Source organism: Psammomys obesus, unplaced genomic scaffold, assembly GCF_907164565.1.
Source record: "Psammomys obesus unplaced genomic scaffold, mPsaObe1.curated_primary_1811, whole genome shotgun sequence".
NCBI lineage: Eukaryota > Metazoa > Chordata > Mammalia > Rodentia > Muridae > Psammomys > Psammomys obesus.
Window position 1 is genome coordinate 2333831 of NW_026596463.1, and position 20145 is coordinate 2353975.

Consider the following 20145-nt stretch of genomic DNA (forward strand, 5'->3'; position numbering starts at 1 on the left):
GTCAGGACCATCAGCCCAGGGACCACCCTAGCCTTCCTCCTGCCCATTGCTGTTTCCTCCTTGCGGTTTGAGATGTGGGTTCTCAGCTGAGGCTCCAGTCATCTGCTGTCTGCTACCTCTGCTTTGCCATCACAGACTCTAACCCTCTGTAGTCAAAAGGCCCAAATAAAGTCTTCCTTCTCTAAGTTGCTTTGGTCATGTGTTTTATCACAGGAATAGAAAGTAGGCTGATCAAGCCAGACTGAGCAAGCAAGTAAACAGCACTCCTTCATGACCTCCTGCCTCCAGGTTTCTGCCCTGCTTGAGCTCCTGTCCTGACTTCCTTCGATGATGAACTGCAATATAGAAGTGTTAACCCTTTTCTTCCCAATTTTCTTTTGGTCATGGTGTTTCATTGCAGTAAAGAAACCCTAAGACACTTGCTATGACCACAGAAAGAATGTTTCATATTATAGACCCCACAACTTCATTCACTAAAGTGTGTTTCTTAGTGTCTGGAGATAGAGTTCTTATGCTAAAATCAGGACTCTGTCAAGTCCAGTATCACTTCTGCTTATTGTCAGTGTGTTCTTTTTCGGTAGCAGGCTCCAATGTGAAACCTTCTGAGTGCTGCACAAGAAGGCCACTCTGCCTTGACGCTAGGCTTGGATACAAGTAGGGACACAACCACATCATAAAGGTCACCCAGAGAAAACTGGTCTGGTTTGCTATCTATTCAGAGCTCTAGCTCTGCCCCATACATGCTGTGTAGAGGAGACCTCCAGTGTGTGTCATGGGACCCCATGCCTTCCTCCTGTCCCTTCCTTTTGGAATAGAAATTTTTACTCCACACCACTGTATATCTAAGGTATACAGTCTGTTTTCTGACTTTAAAAGCATTCACAGCTAAGAATGACCATTTGTCTTAAAGCAGCTTTTGGATTTAGAATTTAAATAATGTTGAAGCTGTAAGACATAAGCACTTTTGTAATTAGATAGAATGTATTTTTCATTATGAGACGGCTGCAAACTCAGAGAGGTCGGGGACAGAATGCTATTGTTCTGCACAGGTTCATTAACTTGAATACTTGGTTCCTTTCTGGTGGCAGCTCTGTTTTGGAAAGCTATAGGACCTTTAAGAGGTGGGGCCTAGCTTGAGGAAGTAGGAGTGTGTAGGGAAGGGAGACTTGAGGCCCAACTTCCTGTCCTGTCTGTGTTTCCTGGCCTACTGAGATGTGAGCAAGCTGCTGTCATACACTCCCATTGTCATAAACCACATGCCACCATCATGAACTGTGAGACCCTCAAACTGTGAACCAAGACAAACCCTTCCTCTGCCAGCAGCTTCCTGTCAGGTGACTGGTCACAGTAATGACAACAGTAACTTCTTCAACCTCCACAAGAGATGGCTTTTGTTGTAATTTGTGTGAATCTCATTCCTTCTGTTACTTTATAATCACACAAGAGCTAGACAAAAATGCTGAGCGGCTCACATGGAGCCTGAGGTTCTAACTACATATTTGGAATAAGAAGGTCAGTTACTTCTTCAACTCTCTACCCATTTAAAGGCGTTGGAATCGGAGAGACATGGGGATCTTTTGGGGTGGGAGGTGAAAGGCAGTGTGTTCCGCTGTGCTGGGAAATGGAGAGGGGTTTCCTTTACTTTGAAAACTGCCTAAAATTCTTATTCCTGCCCCAATTGCCTCCCTTCATGTCAGTTCTAGGCATGACATGAACACAATCCATCACAGAGCGGAAACAGTAGGAGACTTAAGGAAGACAGGAATCTTGGCTGGGATAAGCCAGGGACAGGAAGGGAAAGAAGGCATTTATTCCATACCTCTGTGTTAGTCTTTCTCTGTACCCCCCTACCTGCTGCTTCTTTCTATGCTCTACTCAGTTGTTGAATTAATCTGAACAACAACAACAAAAAAGCCCAATTCAGTGGATATTACCCATACAACTCAATAATAAACCAAAGCAAACAACTAATACACATTGAGTCTTAATGCACAGTGAGTCTTAATTACTTATAATAATAATAATAATAATAATAATAATGATAATAATAATAATAATAATTTAGGGTCTCTAGGGCATTCTACTGTGGTTCAGTATCAAAAATTCATGTAATCATTAGATTACAGTTACTATCATCCTCAGAGTGAAGAGCTGCAGAAATGGAAAACAGATCGACAGTCACTGGAGTTAAAAGCTAGCACAGGATATCAACAGTTTCTCTGCACTGCTAAGACAGTCTGGACTCTGATTATCTGAATACATGAAAACTGTACCATGCTAGCTTCTCTGAAAACAATAGATATAAAATGAAATGACAAAACTGGTAAAATCTAAATTAGGTCTCTGTTTGAATTAACAGTATTTCAACAATATCCATTTCCTGATTTGAACAGTGCACCATGGTTACAGGAGTGCTGTGTTAGCACTGGGTGTGGCTGGAAGGCACGTACAGGAACTCTCTGTGCTAACAGTATCGGTACTTTTGAGTCTTAAGCCATGTGTGTCCTCAATACTAAGTTCCTAAGTCCTTTCCCTGGCACTTCACAATAAAGGACAACAAGTGACAAAGCGTCAAAATGATAACTCATTAACATGACTTTTTTCACATGGCATTTTTAATATCATATGAAATTAATATAAAGTAAAAAAAAAAAGACCTGGTATTGAAAAAAGAAACTGTGTTGTATCACTATCTGGCAGAACACAAACCATGGACTGATAAAACAGAGATGACACCCAACATGTCACATCACTCACATCTGGCTGGCTTTTCCTCCTTCTCTGTGACGTGTCATTCTTTTTCTATTACGCATGTTGTAAATTCTTCCCCACTTGAAGAGCAGCCGTACCGTGCACTGCTCTTGGGTGGAGCATGATCTTAAGACCATTTGAAAAGGAATGAGGCAATTCCGCCATGAGTTTATAAAAGTATCAGGTGTCTGGATAAAACGGCCCTTCACTGCATGCTGTTAGAGCTCAGGGTGGAGGCCAGTCTTGGCCAAAGAACACCAGTAGAGCTTGTCTCTATGACTGGAATTTGGTAGTGCCACATACACTCTGCCTTCCTACATATCCATTTGCTTGGCTGTGTTAGCAAATCAATCTGGGGCACTGGGGTCAATCCCTAACCCCCATTTTAAAAATCCACCTGTTTTAGGGTGTGGTGGTACATCTCTTTAAATCAGTCTTGGAAAGCCAGAAAAAAAGTCTACTTGCTGCCCTAGCTATCTACGTCTATCTGAAGAGGACCCGGAGAAGCTGTTGCTTGTGGCTCCGGCTATTGTTGCCGTTGAGAACCCTGCTGATGTCAGCGTCAGCTCCTCCAGAAACACTAACCAGCCAGCTGTGCTGAAGCTTGCTGCTGCCACTGGAGCCATTCCACCTGCTGGCCACTTCACACCTGAGACCTTCACCAACCAGATCCAAGAAGCCTTCAGGGAACTGAGGTTTCTAGTAGTGACTGAACCCAGGGCTGAACACCAGCCCCTCATGGAGGCCTCTTATGTCAACCTGCCCACCATCGATCGCTCTGTGCAACACAGATTCACCTCTGTGCTATGAGGACATCGCCATCCCATGCAACAATAAGGCACCTCACTCCGTGGGTCTGATGTGGTGGGTGCTGGCCCGGGAAGTACTCCACATGCGTGGCACTATCTCCCGTGAGCACCCATGGGAGGTTATGCCTGATCTTCTCTTCTACAGAGACCCAGAGGAGATTGAGAAGGAGGAGCAGCTGCTGCTGCTGCTGCTCTTTGGCCATGACCAAGGGGGAATTCCAGGGTGAATGGGCTGCACCAGCTCCTGAGTTCACTGCCGCTCAGCCCGAGGTGGCAGACTGGTCTGAGGGTGTGCATGTGTCCTCTGTGCCCATCCAGCAGTTCCCTGCTGAAGACTGGAGTGCCCAGCCAGCCACTGAGGACTGGTCAGCAGCTCCCACAGCGCAGGCCACCAAGTGAGTTAGAACCATCACTGAGGGGTCCTGACCTCCTCTGTGGACACCTGAGCAAAGGGGAAAAGGTGGAAGGAAAATAAAGTTCCTAAAAGCTGAAAAAAACAACAAAAAATGACCTTTGTACTTCTAGATAATATTACTTGAAGGAAACATGACACTTTGAAAAGTCATTCTCCTGTGTCTTGAATACTTAAAGGCTTTAAGGAAGAAAACAGTTTCACTCTGACTTGGTGACTGAAATGGGCACAGACTCTCCCCATCTTTGATGAGAAGAGGTCACATGTAGGATATACACAGTGTGACAGTGAATCTTCCTTGTCAGATGGGCTCATGTTTCCTGAGGTAGGTAGGTAGGGACATAGGGAGGAAGGGAGGGAGGGAGAGAAGAAGGGAGAGAGGGCACACACCCCCTAAACCCAGCAAGCAATAGCCCATGGGATGATGACCAAGGTTGAATAAAAGAGCAGAAAAGAGACAACAGATAAACACTAGCATCCCTTTTCTCTGCTTCCTCATCTGCCCAGATGTGAGCAAGCAGCCTTGCACTCCTTAGGAAAGCCTTGGTTCCTAGCCTGCCTGTTCTGTGCTCCACACACTAGTTAGTGTAGTCGGGGTGCTAAATGACCATGCCTACCAGTCACTAACGTCAAATACTTGTGACATCACTACACAGCAATTAGAATAATAATTTAAAAACAGGGCATATGGTGGTTTAAATAGGTGTGGCCCCCATAGACTCACAGGTTCAAATGTTTGGCCCATAGTGAGTGATACTAGTAGGAAGTGTGGCCTTGTTGGAGGAAGTGTGTCACTGTGGAGGTAGGCTTTGAGGTCTCTGCCCAGTGTGGCACCCAGTCCAGCACCATGTCTGCCTACACACTGCCAGGTTTCCCACCATGATAATGGACTAAACCTCTGAAACTGTGAGCCAGCCCCAGCAAAATCTTTTCCTTTATAAGAATTGTGGTGGCCATGGTGTCTCTTCACAGCAGTCAAACCCTAAGACACAGCATTAGAAACATTTACTAAGTAACTGAAGAAAAATTTTCACCAGGGCTAAAGCATGGGCATTGCATAACTGCAAGAGCATCATTATCTGGCAGTGTCCTCTCCCATCACCATGGCAATGAGGTGTTTTTTTTTTTTATCTTTGATATTACAATAATCTTATTAACCTATTGGCTTGGAGAATTTATTACTCTGAAGACATAAAATGTAGGCTGCATCTAACAGATGCAGGTTGAATTTTAAGTTGGAGAACTTATGGTAAGAGCCCACACTTTCTTGTTTCTCTTACAGATTTTATATAGTCATTGAAATGTTGCTGATCAGGGCAGAAGATATGGCTCAGCTGTGAAGGGCCGTGGGTGCCGGGGCACTCTAACTCACTCTAGCTCCCAGCACTCACCCTGGGCAGCTCACAACAGCTTGTAAGTCCAGCTCCAGGGGAGCCACAGCCTCCTTCTGGCCTCTGCCGGTACCTGTGCACATGAGGCTCACAGACGCACAAGTAAAAATAAATCTTAAAATGCCACTGAATTATTTTACTTGGGTTTCTTACAGTATATCGACTGATCCTGCCAGAATAGTTTGTTGAAATCTTGAGCAAGAACAAAGTATTATAGAATTCCATATAACTTTTAGGATAGACATTCCTAATATTAAAAATATTTTAGATTTCCATATGACTTATAGGAAAGAAATCCCATAAAACTTTTAGAGTTAGCGTGTTAATTTCTATAAGGAATCCAGCTAGAGATGTCACAATGATTAAACTGAATTTGTAATCTGTAAATGAATTTTTGGACTACTGCCACCTGCACAATATTACCATCCAGTCCATGATCAGAATGATTTTTCTATTTATTTATGACTCCAATTTCAGTAACTATTTTCAGTTACCAGAATGTACGTATTTTTGTCAGTTTTTTCCTAAGAATTTTATTGTTTTTGATGCTATTATGAATAAGAATGATTTTCTAATTTAAATTCATTTTAGGTGGTTAAAATAATGGTCATACAATTAATTTTGATTCTGTATCGATTAGATAATATCTTTCCAAAGACATACGGAAGGTCTCGTCAGAGCGGAATGAGCTAAGGTATGGTCCTATATTACTGCTGTCATGACAACGCTGACACAGAGTGAGGACAGTGCTATGAGGACAGAGGCAGAGACTGGACAAGCCTAGAAACTCAGACATGCCAACAGACCTTGGAAGCAAGCAGAGGCTAGGAGAGAGACACACACACTCCTGCACACCCCACTTTAATCACCCAGTGTGAGGGGCTTCCCAATAGCAGCCCTGCGAAATCAAGATGCTGCTAGATCCATTTGTTGGCTTTAAGAGTTTATGGTAAAGTCCTGAGATTGTCTATAAACGAGATCATGTCATACCCCTGCCTCCACATGCATGCCCTGAGCAATCTTGTCTCATTGTAAACTTGCTACTGCATTTCATAAATGTTAACATTTTAATAAAGTCGATTTTATGAAATACCATGGTATCTATAACAGACTCAAAACCTCTAAAACAAGAAAGCAGCATATGACCTAGGCTGCTTGTATTCTGCCACTTTACCTACTGTTTATACTCTGCTGTATAACAGAGGGTACCAGATAACCTACAGACACGAAAACATTCCTTCGCAGAAGATGACTGCTTTATTTTTTTAGCTATTCCAGTCCACGGTATAATTACATTATTAAAAGTGGTAACCAAAATGAATATATACCAAAGAAACTAATAAAAATTTATTAGTTAGTGCTCTGAAAACATACATATAAGTAACATTATAGTTATACAAAATAGATTTAGGAATACACACACACACACACACACACACACACACACACACACATACACACACACTGAAAAGGAGGCCGTGAATTAGAGCAGTCTTGTTTTGGTTGAATGGTTACTTAGTTGGTTTTCTATGTAGCCCTGGATGTCCTAGAACTCACTCTATAGACCAGGCTGGACTTGAACTCAGAGATTCCCCTCTCCTCTGCCTCCAGTCACGGATTAAAAGCATGTACCACCACCATCCAGCTGGATTCCATGAATTTGAAAGAAAGCAAGGAGGGGTATATGGAAGGGGTCTAGAGGAGGAAACTGACTGATGTCTGAGCTCCATCCCTCCACCCCCAACTCCCTAAACTCTCCTACCCCGAGCCCTATTCTGGACTGGTATGCTCACCACCACTGCCAGGACCTTTTTCTCAGTTCTGCTCCAGAAGTCCATAGCATCTTTAACCATCTCCTTCTTCCTTTTCTCTTTCCTTTCTTTATCTCCAGGCAGCTGAGACTTTTTCCCCATCAACCCACCTATCTGAAGACTTTCTCCCTCTTTCCTGAAAAGCCTTGACTAAAGAACCATCCAGTCCACAGTGTTCTCTTTTCTCTTTCTTCAACATACCATCCAGTCTCGTGGGCTCAGTTTCACCTCTCTCCCACACTGCAGAGTTCTCCCACACTGCTATTTCCCGAAGACCCTGCCCTGGTGACTGTTGAAAATCACATCCTTACCAAGGCTGCTGAGGATGTTGGTGGGGAGACCTAAGAGTGACAGAACTAACTGGGTTCAAAGTGAGGGTCACACCCTATAGATACGGGGGAGGGATTCTCTTTTCTGAGGAGAAGGGGAGTGGAAGAAGAGGACAGGAGGGTGGGAATTGGTGGGAAGGAGGGAGGGGGGCTCTGACTGGGATGTAAAGTGAGTAAACAACGAATGAGGAAAAAGTTAAAAACAAAAAGAATCACAGACTGCCTCCAGGTCTGCGGTGCCCAAACCTGCATGCTCACAGTAACCCCTGGGCCTCGTCTATGCTGTCTTAGAAACACTGGTCTAGGTGATGGAGTTTTAAAATTCACCTTTGAATAAGAATAGCAACAGTGAGATGCGGTAAGGCCCACATACCAAACTCCAATGCACCAGTCCCTAAGCTCTAGCATTGGCTGTGACTCCAATACAGTGAGATGAAATTAGGAGTTATGTGATAACAGCAGGCACACAGAAGGCTAACAACAAACTCTAATCTGAGTAGTAGAGTCACCCAGATAAGTTTTAATGTCAAATGATCAATAAATGATAAATATTTTTTTCAGAATCAGTATGTCCCAAATATCACATACATACATAACATTCTTATGAAAAAAAAATCACTATAATTTTTGTCCTTCAAATTTAACTGGGCATCTTTTGTCTAAACTCTAACTACCTACTTTCCTGGAATATCTGGAGGGGGGAGAGAGTGGTAAATAGAGTGGAAGATAGCAGGCCCCTGTACTGCGTGGTTTAAGGCTATTCCTGAGAGCTCCCACTAGCCTGTGTTCTAACTCGTCATGAATAGGATGTGTCAAAATATGAAGCCTTTCCCTAGGCCTCCCAGGAATATCATAACAGGAATGGCAAGCAAGCTATGAGGACGAGAGTCTCCATCACAAGAGCCCTTAAAGAAGAGCAAAGACAGGGACCATGTCCCGGTGAATGAATAGTTAAAATGTTAAAGCCTTAACATCTACTCATCTTAATTCCGAACTCTTAAATTATTTGTTCTGACCAGAGAAACAAAATCAAGCTGCTGATGACCTGAGGCTTTTAACAGGTACACAGTCACTAGTCTCATTTGAGGTCAGAGAAAAAGATTTACAGTAATGGATCAAAAAGCCGAATCGCCAATGTGCTTAGTGCTCTTGGCCACATGCCTGGACTCAATTTTCGTGCATCTCAGAGGTGTGTCGTGAGGCTTGGTTGGAGGGCTGAGCTCACGCTCACTAGCTGCTTGATTTTATCAACGACCTAGTTATTTAGCTTCTTCCAGCACAGCACAGAGACCAGGGATGAAGGAAGCACAGTTCAAATGGCAGCAGCGACAGCAGAGAGAGGGACACAGAGGGGACACAGATGCATCACAGCATCTGTGCTCATTAACCAGGCTGCCGTCTTACTTGTGCGTGTGTTTTGTATTATGTTAACATGTCTGAAAACTAAAACTTAAAACTCAGCATGGTAATTATTGCTGGGAGGCAATTCTGACCTCTCCCACTAAGCTATACCCCGCCTAGTCTAGTATTGTTTTGCTCATTTGTTACTATTTTTGATTTTTAAAGGCATTTAGAAAGTACATAAATTACCGTTGTTTTCCATATAAAACCTTAGTTCTAGCACAAAGAACTTTGGCTCTTAACAGGGGTGAGCTTACTTTATTTAAAAAAATTAAATACCTCATTTAGCAAAAAATTTTCCATCTTTAAGTGACATGTTATGATTATTTATCTGATTCCAAGTAAACTAATAGTTAGCCCCAGAATGTCTGATATTATGTGCTGATCTCCTCTGGTTTTTGAGAAGCATACTTCATCCCATCCAAATCCTTCTTTTTACTCAAATGCTGCCCAGGGAGATGAACCAGCCCAGCATACTCATGGGAGGTCAGAACGGCAAAACTGGGGTCCTGGATTATTCTGAAATTGCTTAGGGGACTCTGCAAGAGGAGCCATCACTGACTAGGAGCAGAGCCCATCAGAACCCTGAATTCTGGGAAGCTTCTGGCAACAGGCAGAGAAAGTAGCTAGCTCTCCCTCCACCCTTACCTGTGCAGAGCTGCTCATCAATTCCAGCATGTCTTTAAGCACAGGAAACAGGTACGACTGTGTGTGTGTGTGTGTGTGTGTGTGTGTGTGTGTGTGTGTGTGTGTTATTTTGGGGATGTGTTAAAATTTCCGTCTTTAATTGTTTTTATGGAAGGGTGCTGGGCCACGAACCTGGTTGTTCAAGCATACTTACACGGGCTCTAGCGTGAGCTATATTCCTACGCTGTTCTTTTGTTTATGTTTTGTTGTTTGTTTGTTTGGTTTGGTTTTTGTTTTTGAGACAGAGTCTATCTAGCCCAGGCTGCCTTTCAACTCTGATTCTCTTGTTTCTGCCTCCAAATGCTGAGACTATGCTTAGGAAATGGAGTAGACGATGTCCACGCGAAGATACACCTGCCATGGGATGAAGCACATTTCCCGTGCTGTGCCGTGGAATGCAGGACGCCCTAGTGGACCTACTGTGGGAGAGAGGACATCAGAAGCAGTGTGCAGCTGTTAGCACGTTCCTTCCGAAAACCTTTGCATCCATTGCACAGCACCACAGGATGTGGCATGGAGCAGATGTCTACTTCCTGTCCTGTGACAATGAACTCCATCATTGGATGCTTTGCTGGCTGCTTTGGTCTAGGTCTTCTCTGGTGTCAGAAACATTTCTCCTTAGGAGAATGCAAAGGACCAGAGGACATATCAAGGACTTTAATAGCAATAGCTTAATCTTATTTTCTTGTTTGGCAATAATGAATCCAAATAAGATTTTGCTAGTATAGGTGCACAGGCTGTACTTCATGAGCTAATAATTTTAAAATTCAATTAAGCTCAAGGGACAGCCAGGAGGCTAAATAGAGCCAGAGGGCACATTCACAGCACAAATCAAAGCCCCACCAGACACTGAGGTAGACATGGACAATGAAAAGACCATCCCCCAGGTGACAGAGAGCAGCTGTTGATCCCAAAACACAGTGAACACTTTAACGCTACAGCTCAACAATCTTAAAGTTCAGAGCACACCGAGGTGCCCAATAATAAAAAAATTTGGAGTAAACTTAAAAAAGAAGAACAACCTCATTGTTCTTTATTATTGGCTTGTGCATGCCAGGCTACCCAGCAACGGCAGGGCTTTACATGTTCCACCAACAATGGCTCAGTCTAGTGGAAACAAGCAAGCAAGCAAGCAAGCAAGCAAACCTTGTGTATAGGCCTGGATTCATTCAATTTCCAATAACACACGTGCACACACATATATACGCAGCCACACACACACACAGCCATACACACATTCACAGCCACATACACACAGCTGCATTTACACATACACACACACACACACACACACACACACAGCCACACTCACACACACACCACACACACACTTTACATGATGTTTGGTTGTGGTTTATTTATATGAGCTGAATTGTGTTGAAGATGAAGATGAATTTGCTCTGATAAAGAAAGAGAAGGATGCCAGAGAGGGAGAGGTACAACTCATGCCTCCCAACTCTGACCCCTGTCTCCAAAAAGAGCTCCATGGAACCTAGCTGTTCTGCTGATTGTACAGCTCAAATGTTAGAGACAGTCACTGGACATGAACAAAAGAGGGTAGTTTTAGGGGAACCACAGTGAAGTGTGGAAGCGGCCTGTGCTGCTGGCTGTCCGTTCACCACAGGTCATCGGCAGCCTCCTGTTTAGCCCTGCACTCTGACTGTTTCAGCTGCCTTTTCAGAATCCCACCTCTACCTCTCTGCCTCTGTCCTGCCTCACAGACCAACCCTGCCAAGGTGCTTTAATACTCCTCCTTTGTCTTCAGTCTCCATCACCTCCACCAGCCAGCCACCACTCCACACTTATCACTCCTCTCCTTCAAATCTTTGCCTTTCGCTTCCAATCCCAACTCACCTTTCATACAATTAATGAACTCAGTTTTTCACATTCTCATGTGTTTTGCACAAGTTGTTGCATTAACCGCCCAAGTGATCTCCACACTTGCGGTAGAGACTGTCACAGTCATCACTCACCAGCGTTGGTGGTGTATCTGATGTTTTGTTGACTGTTACACATAGACTGTTTATTTAAGACTCCCAGTCAGAGCTAGCATTCTTTTTTTTTTAATGTCTTCCACCAGTGTAGGGCTTTTTTCCCACCCTTTTTAAGATTTATTTTATTTATTTATTACATATACACCAGAAGAGGACACCAGATCTCATTACAGATGGTTGTGAGCCATCATGTGGCTGCTGGGAATTGAACTCAGGACCTCTGGAAGAACAGCCAGTGCTCTTAACCTCTGAGCCATCTCTCTGGCGCCAGGGCTAGCATTCTTACTCCTGACAAAGATATAGAAACTGAGGAACAGAATAGTTTAGCTTACTTGTAAATCATTATACATCAGTAAAGAAGGTTTTTCTATGTCTATCTGACTTTTTAAGTCTCTCATCGAATTCCCTTCTCACACTGCTGTTAGAGTGTGATCTAATAGCGCTGTGTTTGCTTCAGGATACAATCAATCCCCTTTCTTGACATTAAAGTCTGTCACAATATGCCTACAGCTTGACTTCAGTCAGCTGCAAAACTGCCACTACCTCTCAGTCAAACAAAATTCCCAGTGATCTATCTCCTCATGGCGTCCATGCCCTTCCACAGCTACATTGTTTTCCCAGAGTGCTTCTTTTCTTAGCTGTGCAGTGAGCTCTTTGTCATCCTTCAGACCCTTTTAAATGTTACTTCCTCAGATGGGTTCTCATAAGTTCTCAAAGGTGAATTCAGTGATCCTGTGTTCTGAGAGATGACAGTGTTGCACCCACTGGCTGTCATGCCGAGGGTTCAGCATACTAAAATTCACCTCATTACAAGTTGCATTGCAGAAAATGCTCCCAAATGGCAAAGATCAGAAAATGCTCCTCAAACTACTTCCCAGGGTACCTTGCCAAGCACCTCAGTTGTAGCTGGAGCTCAATTAATGCCTTTTGAGTGAAATGGCCTTGCTACTTCCATTTTAAAAATTACTTTCCTGGGCTGGAGAGGTGGCCCAGTGGTGGAGAGCACTGGCTGCTCTTCCATAGAACCCACGTTTGGCTCTTAGCACCCTGAGTGGGACTTGTGCAGTTGCTGTGTGTCATGCCTGCAATGGCCATATCTGAATGGGAGGATCCCATGCTTTCTTACCCATAGTCCAGTTTTTAAGTTCTTTCTTCCTCCTCTTCTAAACTGTTTACTGATCCTTGGGAGGAGAGTGTTTCATTTCCTAACACCATTTATTTTTATTTTCCAGTAGCCTGGTTCTTTGCCAATTACGCTTTTTAAAATTCGTCTTCTCAAAATTACCATTGCACATGAGACTTAGGTTTTATAGTTACAGTTTTCCTTGAAAAGGACAAGAAAGCACATACAGGGTGCTTAATCACAAAATGATTCAATATTAGTTATCACGTGTATTTTGAGCTTTCCAACAATTTTGTACCAATCACTGCTGACCATGATAATGTTTTGATTCCTAAATACTTATTTTTGGAACTCTAAACAAGAGAGCAGTTGAGCTGATCACAGGACATTCTCTGCTCCACCAGGAGTGTCTAAGAAGTGAGCCTATGAGTGAGAAGCCAGCCCCACTGATGGAGAAGGGAAGGGAGAGCAGCCAGCAGGGTGCTTGTTCTGCATCAGGGCTGGAGCTGGGGAGGGGCTCCAGCTGAAATGACCACAGCTCACTAGTGCTTTAGAACTCAATATGCTTGCTCATTAGCCTTAGGACGGGAACTAAGCCAGTCATCGCCCACAGGACACCTTCAGCTGCATTTGCCCTGAGCCTCAGCTGTGGAAAGTAAGGATGGCTGATGTCTGAGAGGGGCAGAGAATCTAAGAGCTGTGGTCATGTCCCTAGAATTTTAACCTTGTTCCTCCTGATTGTACAAAGCCATTTACAGCTGCCAACAAATCTGTTTCCAGACTTCAGGGCTGGGTTCTGTCTTTGCTATAAACTAAGCATTCTTTTCAGAGAGCCTCTGCTACCCCAGTAAAGGCCACTGACAGTGCCACCTTAAATGCAACGGCACCTAACTCTTTGATGTTTCATTTGCAATAGAGAAATAACCTGTGGGCATTTTAACCCTCTCCAAAGACCCCAAAGTGAGACTGTATAAAATGGGAATACCCTTCCTGCTAAAAGCTTCATTCTGCATTTCCTAGTTTGATAACTTCCCAGTTTCCTTCCACTAGACCATTCCTTGTCCTCTTCCAAACTAACCAATGAGCCACTCCTTGCTGAGTACCTCTGGGCCAGTGCCCATCTCCTCTTCTCTGCTTTACTCAGAGTCCTGCTCCTTAAATGAGTTTGTCTTGTTTTTCTTCTGGCCTCAGACATTTGCTCTCTTGTCCTGGGAATCTGCAGACATATCTTTCTCCTTTCTAGACTCTAATTTCTTAGGATAAGCAAGCTCTCTGTCTGTCTGTCTGTCTGTCTTTGTCTCCTATATTCCTGGTGGTGGCACTATGCATTGCATACTATAAATGCGTAATAAATTGACTTTAGCAACAGGGGGTTAATTGCCTTCAAAGGACACTATTTATTTCCCCAAGAAATAACTCAATAGATAATTAAATATTTACTCTTACTTCTTCCAGCCCAATTAACAATGTTATCTGTGCACACAGCAAATGTACACACAGTATGCCCTAGTTACCCTAAGTCAATCTTTGGGCAAACACAGATAGACTCAACCCCACAAACAATTAAAACATAAACTGAGTCATACTTTGTTCCTGTTTTTCCTTGAGAAAATTGACATGATGCTTACTAGCAAATGAAAATTTATTTTGCAATTCCATATCCACAAAACACCACCAAGTATGGGTCATGTGTCTTTCTTTTCTGATTTTGATCCCATTGCTATGACTTAGTGTGGTAATTATATTACAAAGCCATTATCCGATGAAATGAAAATGGCAAACCAATTTAAATGGTTGTCTAAAGAGACACTGTTACAGTGCAATTATGAGTGAAATTACAATGGCAAAATAATTGAAATGCAAGTCTGGAAGGCGCAGTCATAAAACCACTAAAATGCTTCTGTTAGGGACTCACACCCTTGAGTGAAACCAGGTCCTCCTGAGGACACAGTATCAGTTCACTGAAGCAGGCAACATTCACAGACAGATGAAACAATCCAGGTTTCTCTTTTCCTGCAGTGTTATCTACACTTTTCAATACCACCTGTGCATGTGTCTCATCCTTGATTGCTGTGAAATACTGATAAGGGACCCTATGCAGTGCTGTGGGTTCAGTACCATGAAGATAAAGGAAGAAGGCAAGCCTGGAACAGGCATTTCTGTAATGTCTCCAACATAAAAACTAGTGTCATAGCTTGAAAAGGGTTTCCTTCCAAACATAAGCCTGCAATGATTCAATACGCAGTGGATACAGTTCTAAGGCTCTGACTTGAAACATTCTACTGACACATTCCTTTAGCAGTGTCTTGAAAGTTCTTAGTCAACCAGACTTACATTGATACACTTGCCCACCAAAGGAAAAGAAAATCAACAAGAAAAAAAAGTGTCAGATATAAGAGATCTACTGAAATAATCAGCTTGCTAAATAAATGAATAGCTAAACTTTCTCTACTGAAGCATGGTGATGTCTGCAGGCTGATGGTTGAACACACACATGAATCTATCAGCAAAAATGTGCAAATTGAAAAAAAAATGTGCAAATTGTTCCCCAAACCCCCACCCTGTGGCTTCTGTAGACTCAGTCCTTTCACTTACACAGCAGGATAAATGCACCTACAGCCAGAGGAGCTAATTTAAAACATAAAAAGCTTTAAAGGAATTAAACAATATCAGTCCTTTTTCTGTGTGATTATCTCTTGTACCACCAGAGAGAAAGTTGGGAAGCAACATCTAATCATGCAAATTTCTTTGCATCAATGATTATGACATTATTTAATTAACCATATTTTAAAACAAAAGTTTATATGCTCTTTGTTTCTCAAGCTTAGTTTAAAGACGCCTCCTGAAAATATGGACACTAGTATTCTAATTTATTTTATAGACTCTGAAGCATGTAAGGATTTTTCATCTCCACAAACATGTTCTTTATGGCACAATCTGTAAGAGGAGTTTGAAGCTCCTTCTGAATTAGTAATGTACCACGTAGTTGACACAAACCCTTAAATTGTTGGTGTGTTTCTCCAACTACAGCTCCATAAGCATGAGAACTTTGGGTGCATGGAGAACTGGGTATAAAAATAAAATCTGATGTCTAGACACCTTACAGAAGACATTTTTCAACACATACAATTGAATTATTAATAAGATTTGAAACAGATTTTAAAATCATACTAAAGAATGACATTTGTCCAGCCTAAGCTGTAAGTAGAAAGATACAAATCCTGAAAACGAATTTATAATCACCTATAGAAAATTCTATGTGTAAATCTAATTGGGGAAAGAGAAGCAAGCATTCTCACAGATCATGAGGAAAAATATCAGTGTTCTAAAAATAAGTGACAGCATTAGACATGATATCTGAAATAAACATTTACCCATTTTATGAAATTTACCTCTATTTAGAAAAGTGTCATCTGGGTTTCCTTTAAAAGACATTGGGATCAAACCCAGGGTCCTGCATGTCCTTGCCAAGTGCTCTACCACTGAGCTACACCCCCAGCTCTACCTTCGACATCACCAATGCAAATCTATTGTGCTAAGCTCCCATGTGACATATACTCATGTGTTGCTTCATCAAGGCTGTGTCTGTAATGGTGACCTAAAACTGTATTGCTAGTGATGTCATAGCTATCGCTGTGTGTAGATTTTAGTTATAAAAGTGAAATGTGCGTATCAGGTAGTGATGTCATAGCTATCGCTGTGTGTAGATTCTAGTTATAAAAGTGAAATGTGTATATCAGGTAGTGATGCACTTCTTATTAAATGGCACAGGAGTTTTCCCAGAGTAAGTTAAAATACATTTTTTTCTAACTTTGAAAATGCACCCAGTTAGGTTGTACTAATGGATATGTAAAACATGAAGAAATTATCAGAAAAGTTAGCTACAGACCCAAGTGATTCTGTACAGGTGCTCACTCCACAATTATTCTGATTCTTTTGTATTTATAAGATTTTTTTTCATTAAAAATTGCTGGACAAATATAATGCTCTTGCTAAAAGTTCTTTGTTCTGCGCTCGTAAATAAAACACTTCCGAGTTGCCTGGCTGACATAAAGCACTCACCTAGCCATCCAGATCCTGAATTCGGTATGCATAGGTCTGTCTCGGCACTGGGTAACACAAAGCCTACCACAAACACCTCCACGCCGTCGGCCATGAGAGCCATGCCCAGGACGAAGAACAGGGCCCACTGGAAGCGACCGTGGCCACACTCTTGGATTATCAGCTCATACTGCTGGGCCAGCTCTTCCTCATCAGCCCTCCTCTCCGACTCCAGTGCTCTGCGGTCTTTGTCTCCTTTGGGCTGCCCTATGGGCACTGTGCTGTCCTTCCCTTGGCTCATGCTAGGGATGCCCTGGTACTCCCCTTCATAGATCTCATCCTCTTCATCATGACCCTCCGTGGCCTCACTCGAGCCTTCATCGTCATTGACCTCCCCACTGTAGGTTTCTCCAACCGGGTAGTCGTCATCATCATCTTCATCCTGGAACCGACTGTAGGACCGCTGCGTGTACTCGTCCTGGGCCCGGTCCACTGCCTGGTTCACCTTCCTCACGGTTTGCTTCTTCACCTCTTTGGCAATGTCCTTGGCACCCTTCATCAGTGAAGTCCTATCCTTGTAGGACTCTTCCATTTTGTCTCAGCTGATAGCCAAGGTACGTACAGCAGGGAAGTGTCCGCAGAGTGCTCAGCAGCTCGGCCGTCCCGGCGCCACCCGTGCGCACGTGTGCTTCAGAACAGAGCTGCACAGGGACAGGGAGGGGAGATACTCGTTATTCACTTCCCTGTGCTTTCCACCACCTGCTCCCAGGCTCTCCTTACACCCACACGGGAAGACACATCACATGCGAGCACTCTCTGCCACCACTCTGCTCAGCTCTGCTCAGCACCTGGAGTCGCAGGCTGAGGCTGTTACTGTAGTTTCCATGATAAAGAGCTTTGCTGGGGTAATGTTACTCAGGTGGTTGACTGAGAATGAAGCTAACTACCTTACAGGTTTTAAACCACAAGCGGCATGTCTCAAAAGGCTCCCCTGAGACTCAAGGATCATTAACGGAGAGAGAGCAGAAAGATTTAAGACCCAGAGATGGTGGGTGACTGCAAGAAAACCGTTTCCCAGTGACAACAGGCCAGCTACACACATGAAATCACAGTGGTTGTGACAGCATGCACCAGGCCTGGGCAAGCTCAATCTAGAAAATATCCCAGCACAGAGACACAGCTGACGAGCTATTGAAGATTAACAGGTGCTGGGAGAAGCAGGCTCTGTTTTCCTTAAGGCTGATCCCCTGGCAGGTCAACCACACTTCAGGAGTGTTCAGGCAGCACAAACTGGACTTAAACTAGATGGGTTCTTTTTTAAAAGAGGGAGGGGCACAAAGTTGAATGGGTAGGGAGGTGAGGGTGCATCTGGGAAAAGTTGAAGAAAAGGACATGGTTATATCAAAATACATTGTAAGAAATTCTTCAATAATTAAAAAATACATTTTAAAAAGCGCTGTAAGGGCTACCTTGACTCACGAGACACATATACACTGTGAAGGCATGGCTGGAGGGAGCTAGAAACTCCCCCTGAACTCCTTTCCTGGCACTCAGCCCCTCATTGTTCAGTTCTCAGACTGTCATTTCTTTGCCAATTTGCGTTTTCCCCACCCCACATTCACTGTTGACAAAAGACAACAAAGACTCCCAAATGGGCACACGTGGTTCCCGTTCCGCAGCAGGTGTATCTGTAGGAAACCGACAGTCACAGAAGTAGAACAGGCTTTGTTCTTGGAGGCCTTCCTTTTCAGAGACCACTTCCAGCCTGACGGGAGAAAAAGGCAGTGTGACTCACGGGCCTTCACAGCTCCACCCTGAAAGTCCTCCAAGCTTTATCGATGCTGTCTCTGAATGTAGACACTGACGGACCCTTCATCTCATTGCACTTTGGAAGTGCTGTTTCTTCCACAGGCAGGCCCTGGCTGTATGAGGTTGGTCACTGGGGGCTTGTCCTTGGGGACAATCTTATACCAGGGTCCTCTCTTTCCTTCTAGTTTGCTATCTGCTTTCTGGCCCCCATGAGGTGAGTATTTCTTCTCTACCACACACATCTGCCTGATCACTGACTCACAAACAACAGAATCAGCTGGCTCTAGATTGCAACCTCTGGTGTGGAGGCAAAAGAAATCCTTCCTTTAAAATTCGCTTAGATACTTGTTATAGTGATGCAAAGCTAACTAATACAAAAAAAATCACACTTGGACTGAAAGCAGTAGTTCTCAGAGTGACTCAGGAGACATGGCCAACAGCAAGGCTATTTGTTGCAGGCAGCGTTGCTCTGTTTGTAAATGAGTTACAGAGGTAGTGCATGCTGGGCGCCCTGCCCCGCCTGATTCACTAAAAACCAATAAGCTAGGGCTATCAATGGCTCAGCAGTAGAAACTCTCTCTGCAGAAGCAAAGGACTGGCGTTCAGATCCCAGGGACCCATGTGAATGCTGGCAGCATGCCTGTAACCCTGGTCTCTCTCCAAAGGTGGGCGAGAGAGCATCCCTAGATAATGAGCTGGCTACACAAATGAGCTGCAGTGGCCAGTTCTGGGAATTTCATAAATGTCAAATTCTGTCCTAAAAACAGTGTAAACTTCAAGTCATTTAATCCTCTGAAAAGCACACAATTACCACCCTTGCCTCATGGCAAAGGAGTCCTGTTGGATGGAAAGTATCCTTTGGAGATTGTGGAAGTTTTGAGCCCTTGCCTACATTCCTGCCTTCTGGGTCACCACACCTTATTTAACACCGTGTTTTCTTTAGAAAGACAGCCACCATATTTGGTCACTTGCATGAACAAGCAAGACTGCACTTGGGAATTACTATCCATTTAAAGGCACCATTGATGAAAGACGCCATTAACAACTCCAACACCTTAACTCCAACACCTTGCCTTTCAAAGTGCACAACGTAATTTAGAGGAGAGGTGGTGAAACACTTTTAGTACTGGGAAGAAAAGTATAGAACAGGCGGGAGCACTTACTCACACCCCAGTGGGAGCACTGAGTGTGGTGGCTGAGATTAAGGCACAAGCCTGTTCTCAGACCCATCTGAGGGTGAGCCCCAGCTTTTCTGACAAGCCCCGTGGCCTGGACTTGTTAGTCCCTTTACACTTCAGTATTCTCATCTGAAAGGTGGGGACTTTCATGTTATTTTATTGGATTGAAAGAACCCGAAAAAACACAGGGCTGTACATAAAAGGCTTCATACATACTTGGCATAGTACTCACCAAACTAAGCATTCGTATGTTCACAGTGTGTGTGTGTATGTGTGTGTGTGTGTGTGTGTGTGTGTGTGTGTGTGGTATATGTATGTTTGTATGTATGTATCTGTGGTGCATGTATGTGTGCATGTCTGGTGTGTGTATGTGTTTGTGTGTGTATTGTGTGTATGTGTGGTGTAGGTG

At 43.5% G+C, this 20145-nt stretch overlaps 1 protein-coding gene across 1 annotated transcript in view; it reads right to left on the reverse strand.

The window, feature by feature from the left end:
* The window catches only part of Sv2c (synaptic vesicle glycoprotein 2C), a 194868-nt gene that overhangs the window by 133030 nt on the left and 41693 nt on the right, over nt 1–20145 (reverse strand). Inside the window, exon 2 of the mRNA XM_055598424.1 lies at nt 16771–17450. Within this exon, the coding sequence (XP_055454399.1) occupies nt 16771–17341 (571 nt within the window). The 5' untranslated portion in view covers nt 17342–17450. The remainder of the gene's footprint in view (nt 1–16770; nt 17451–20145) is intronic.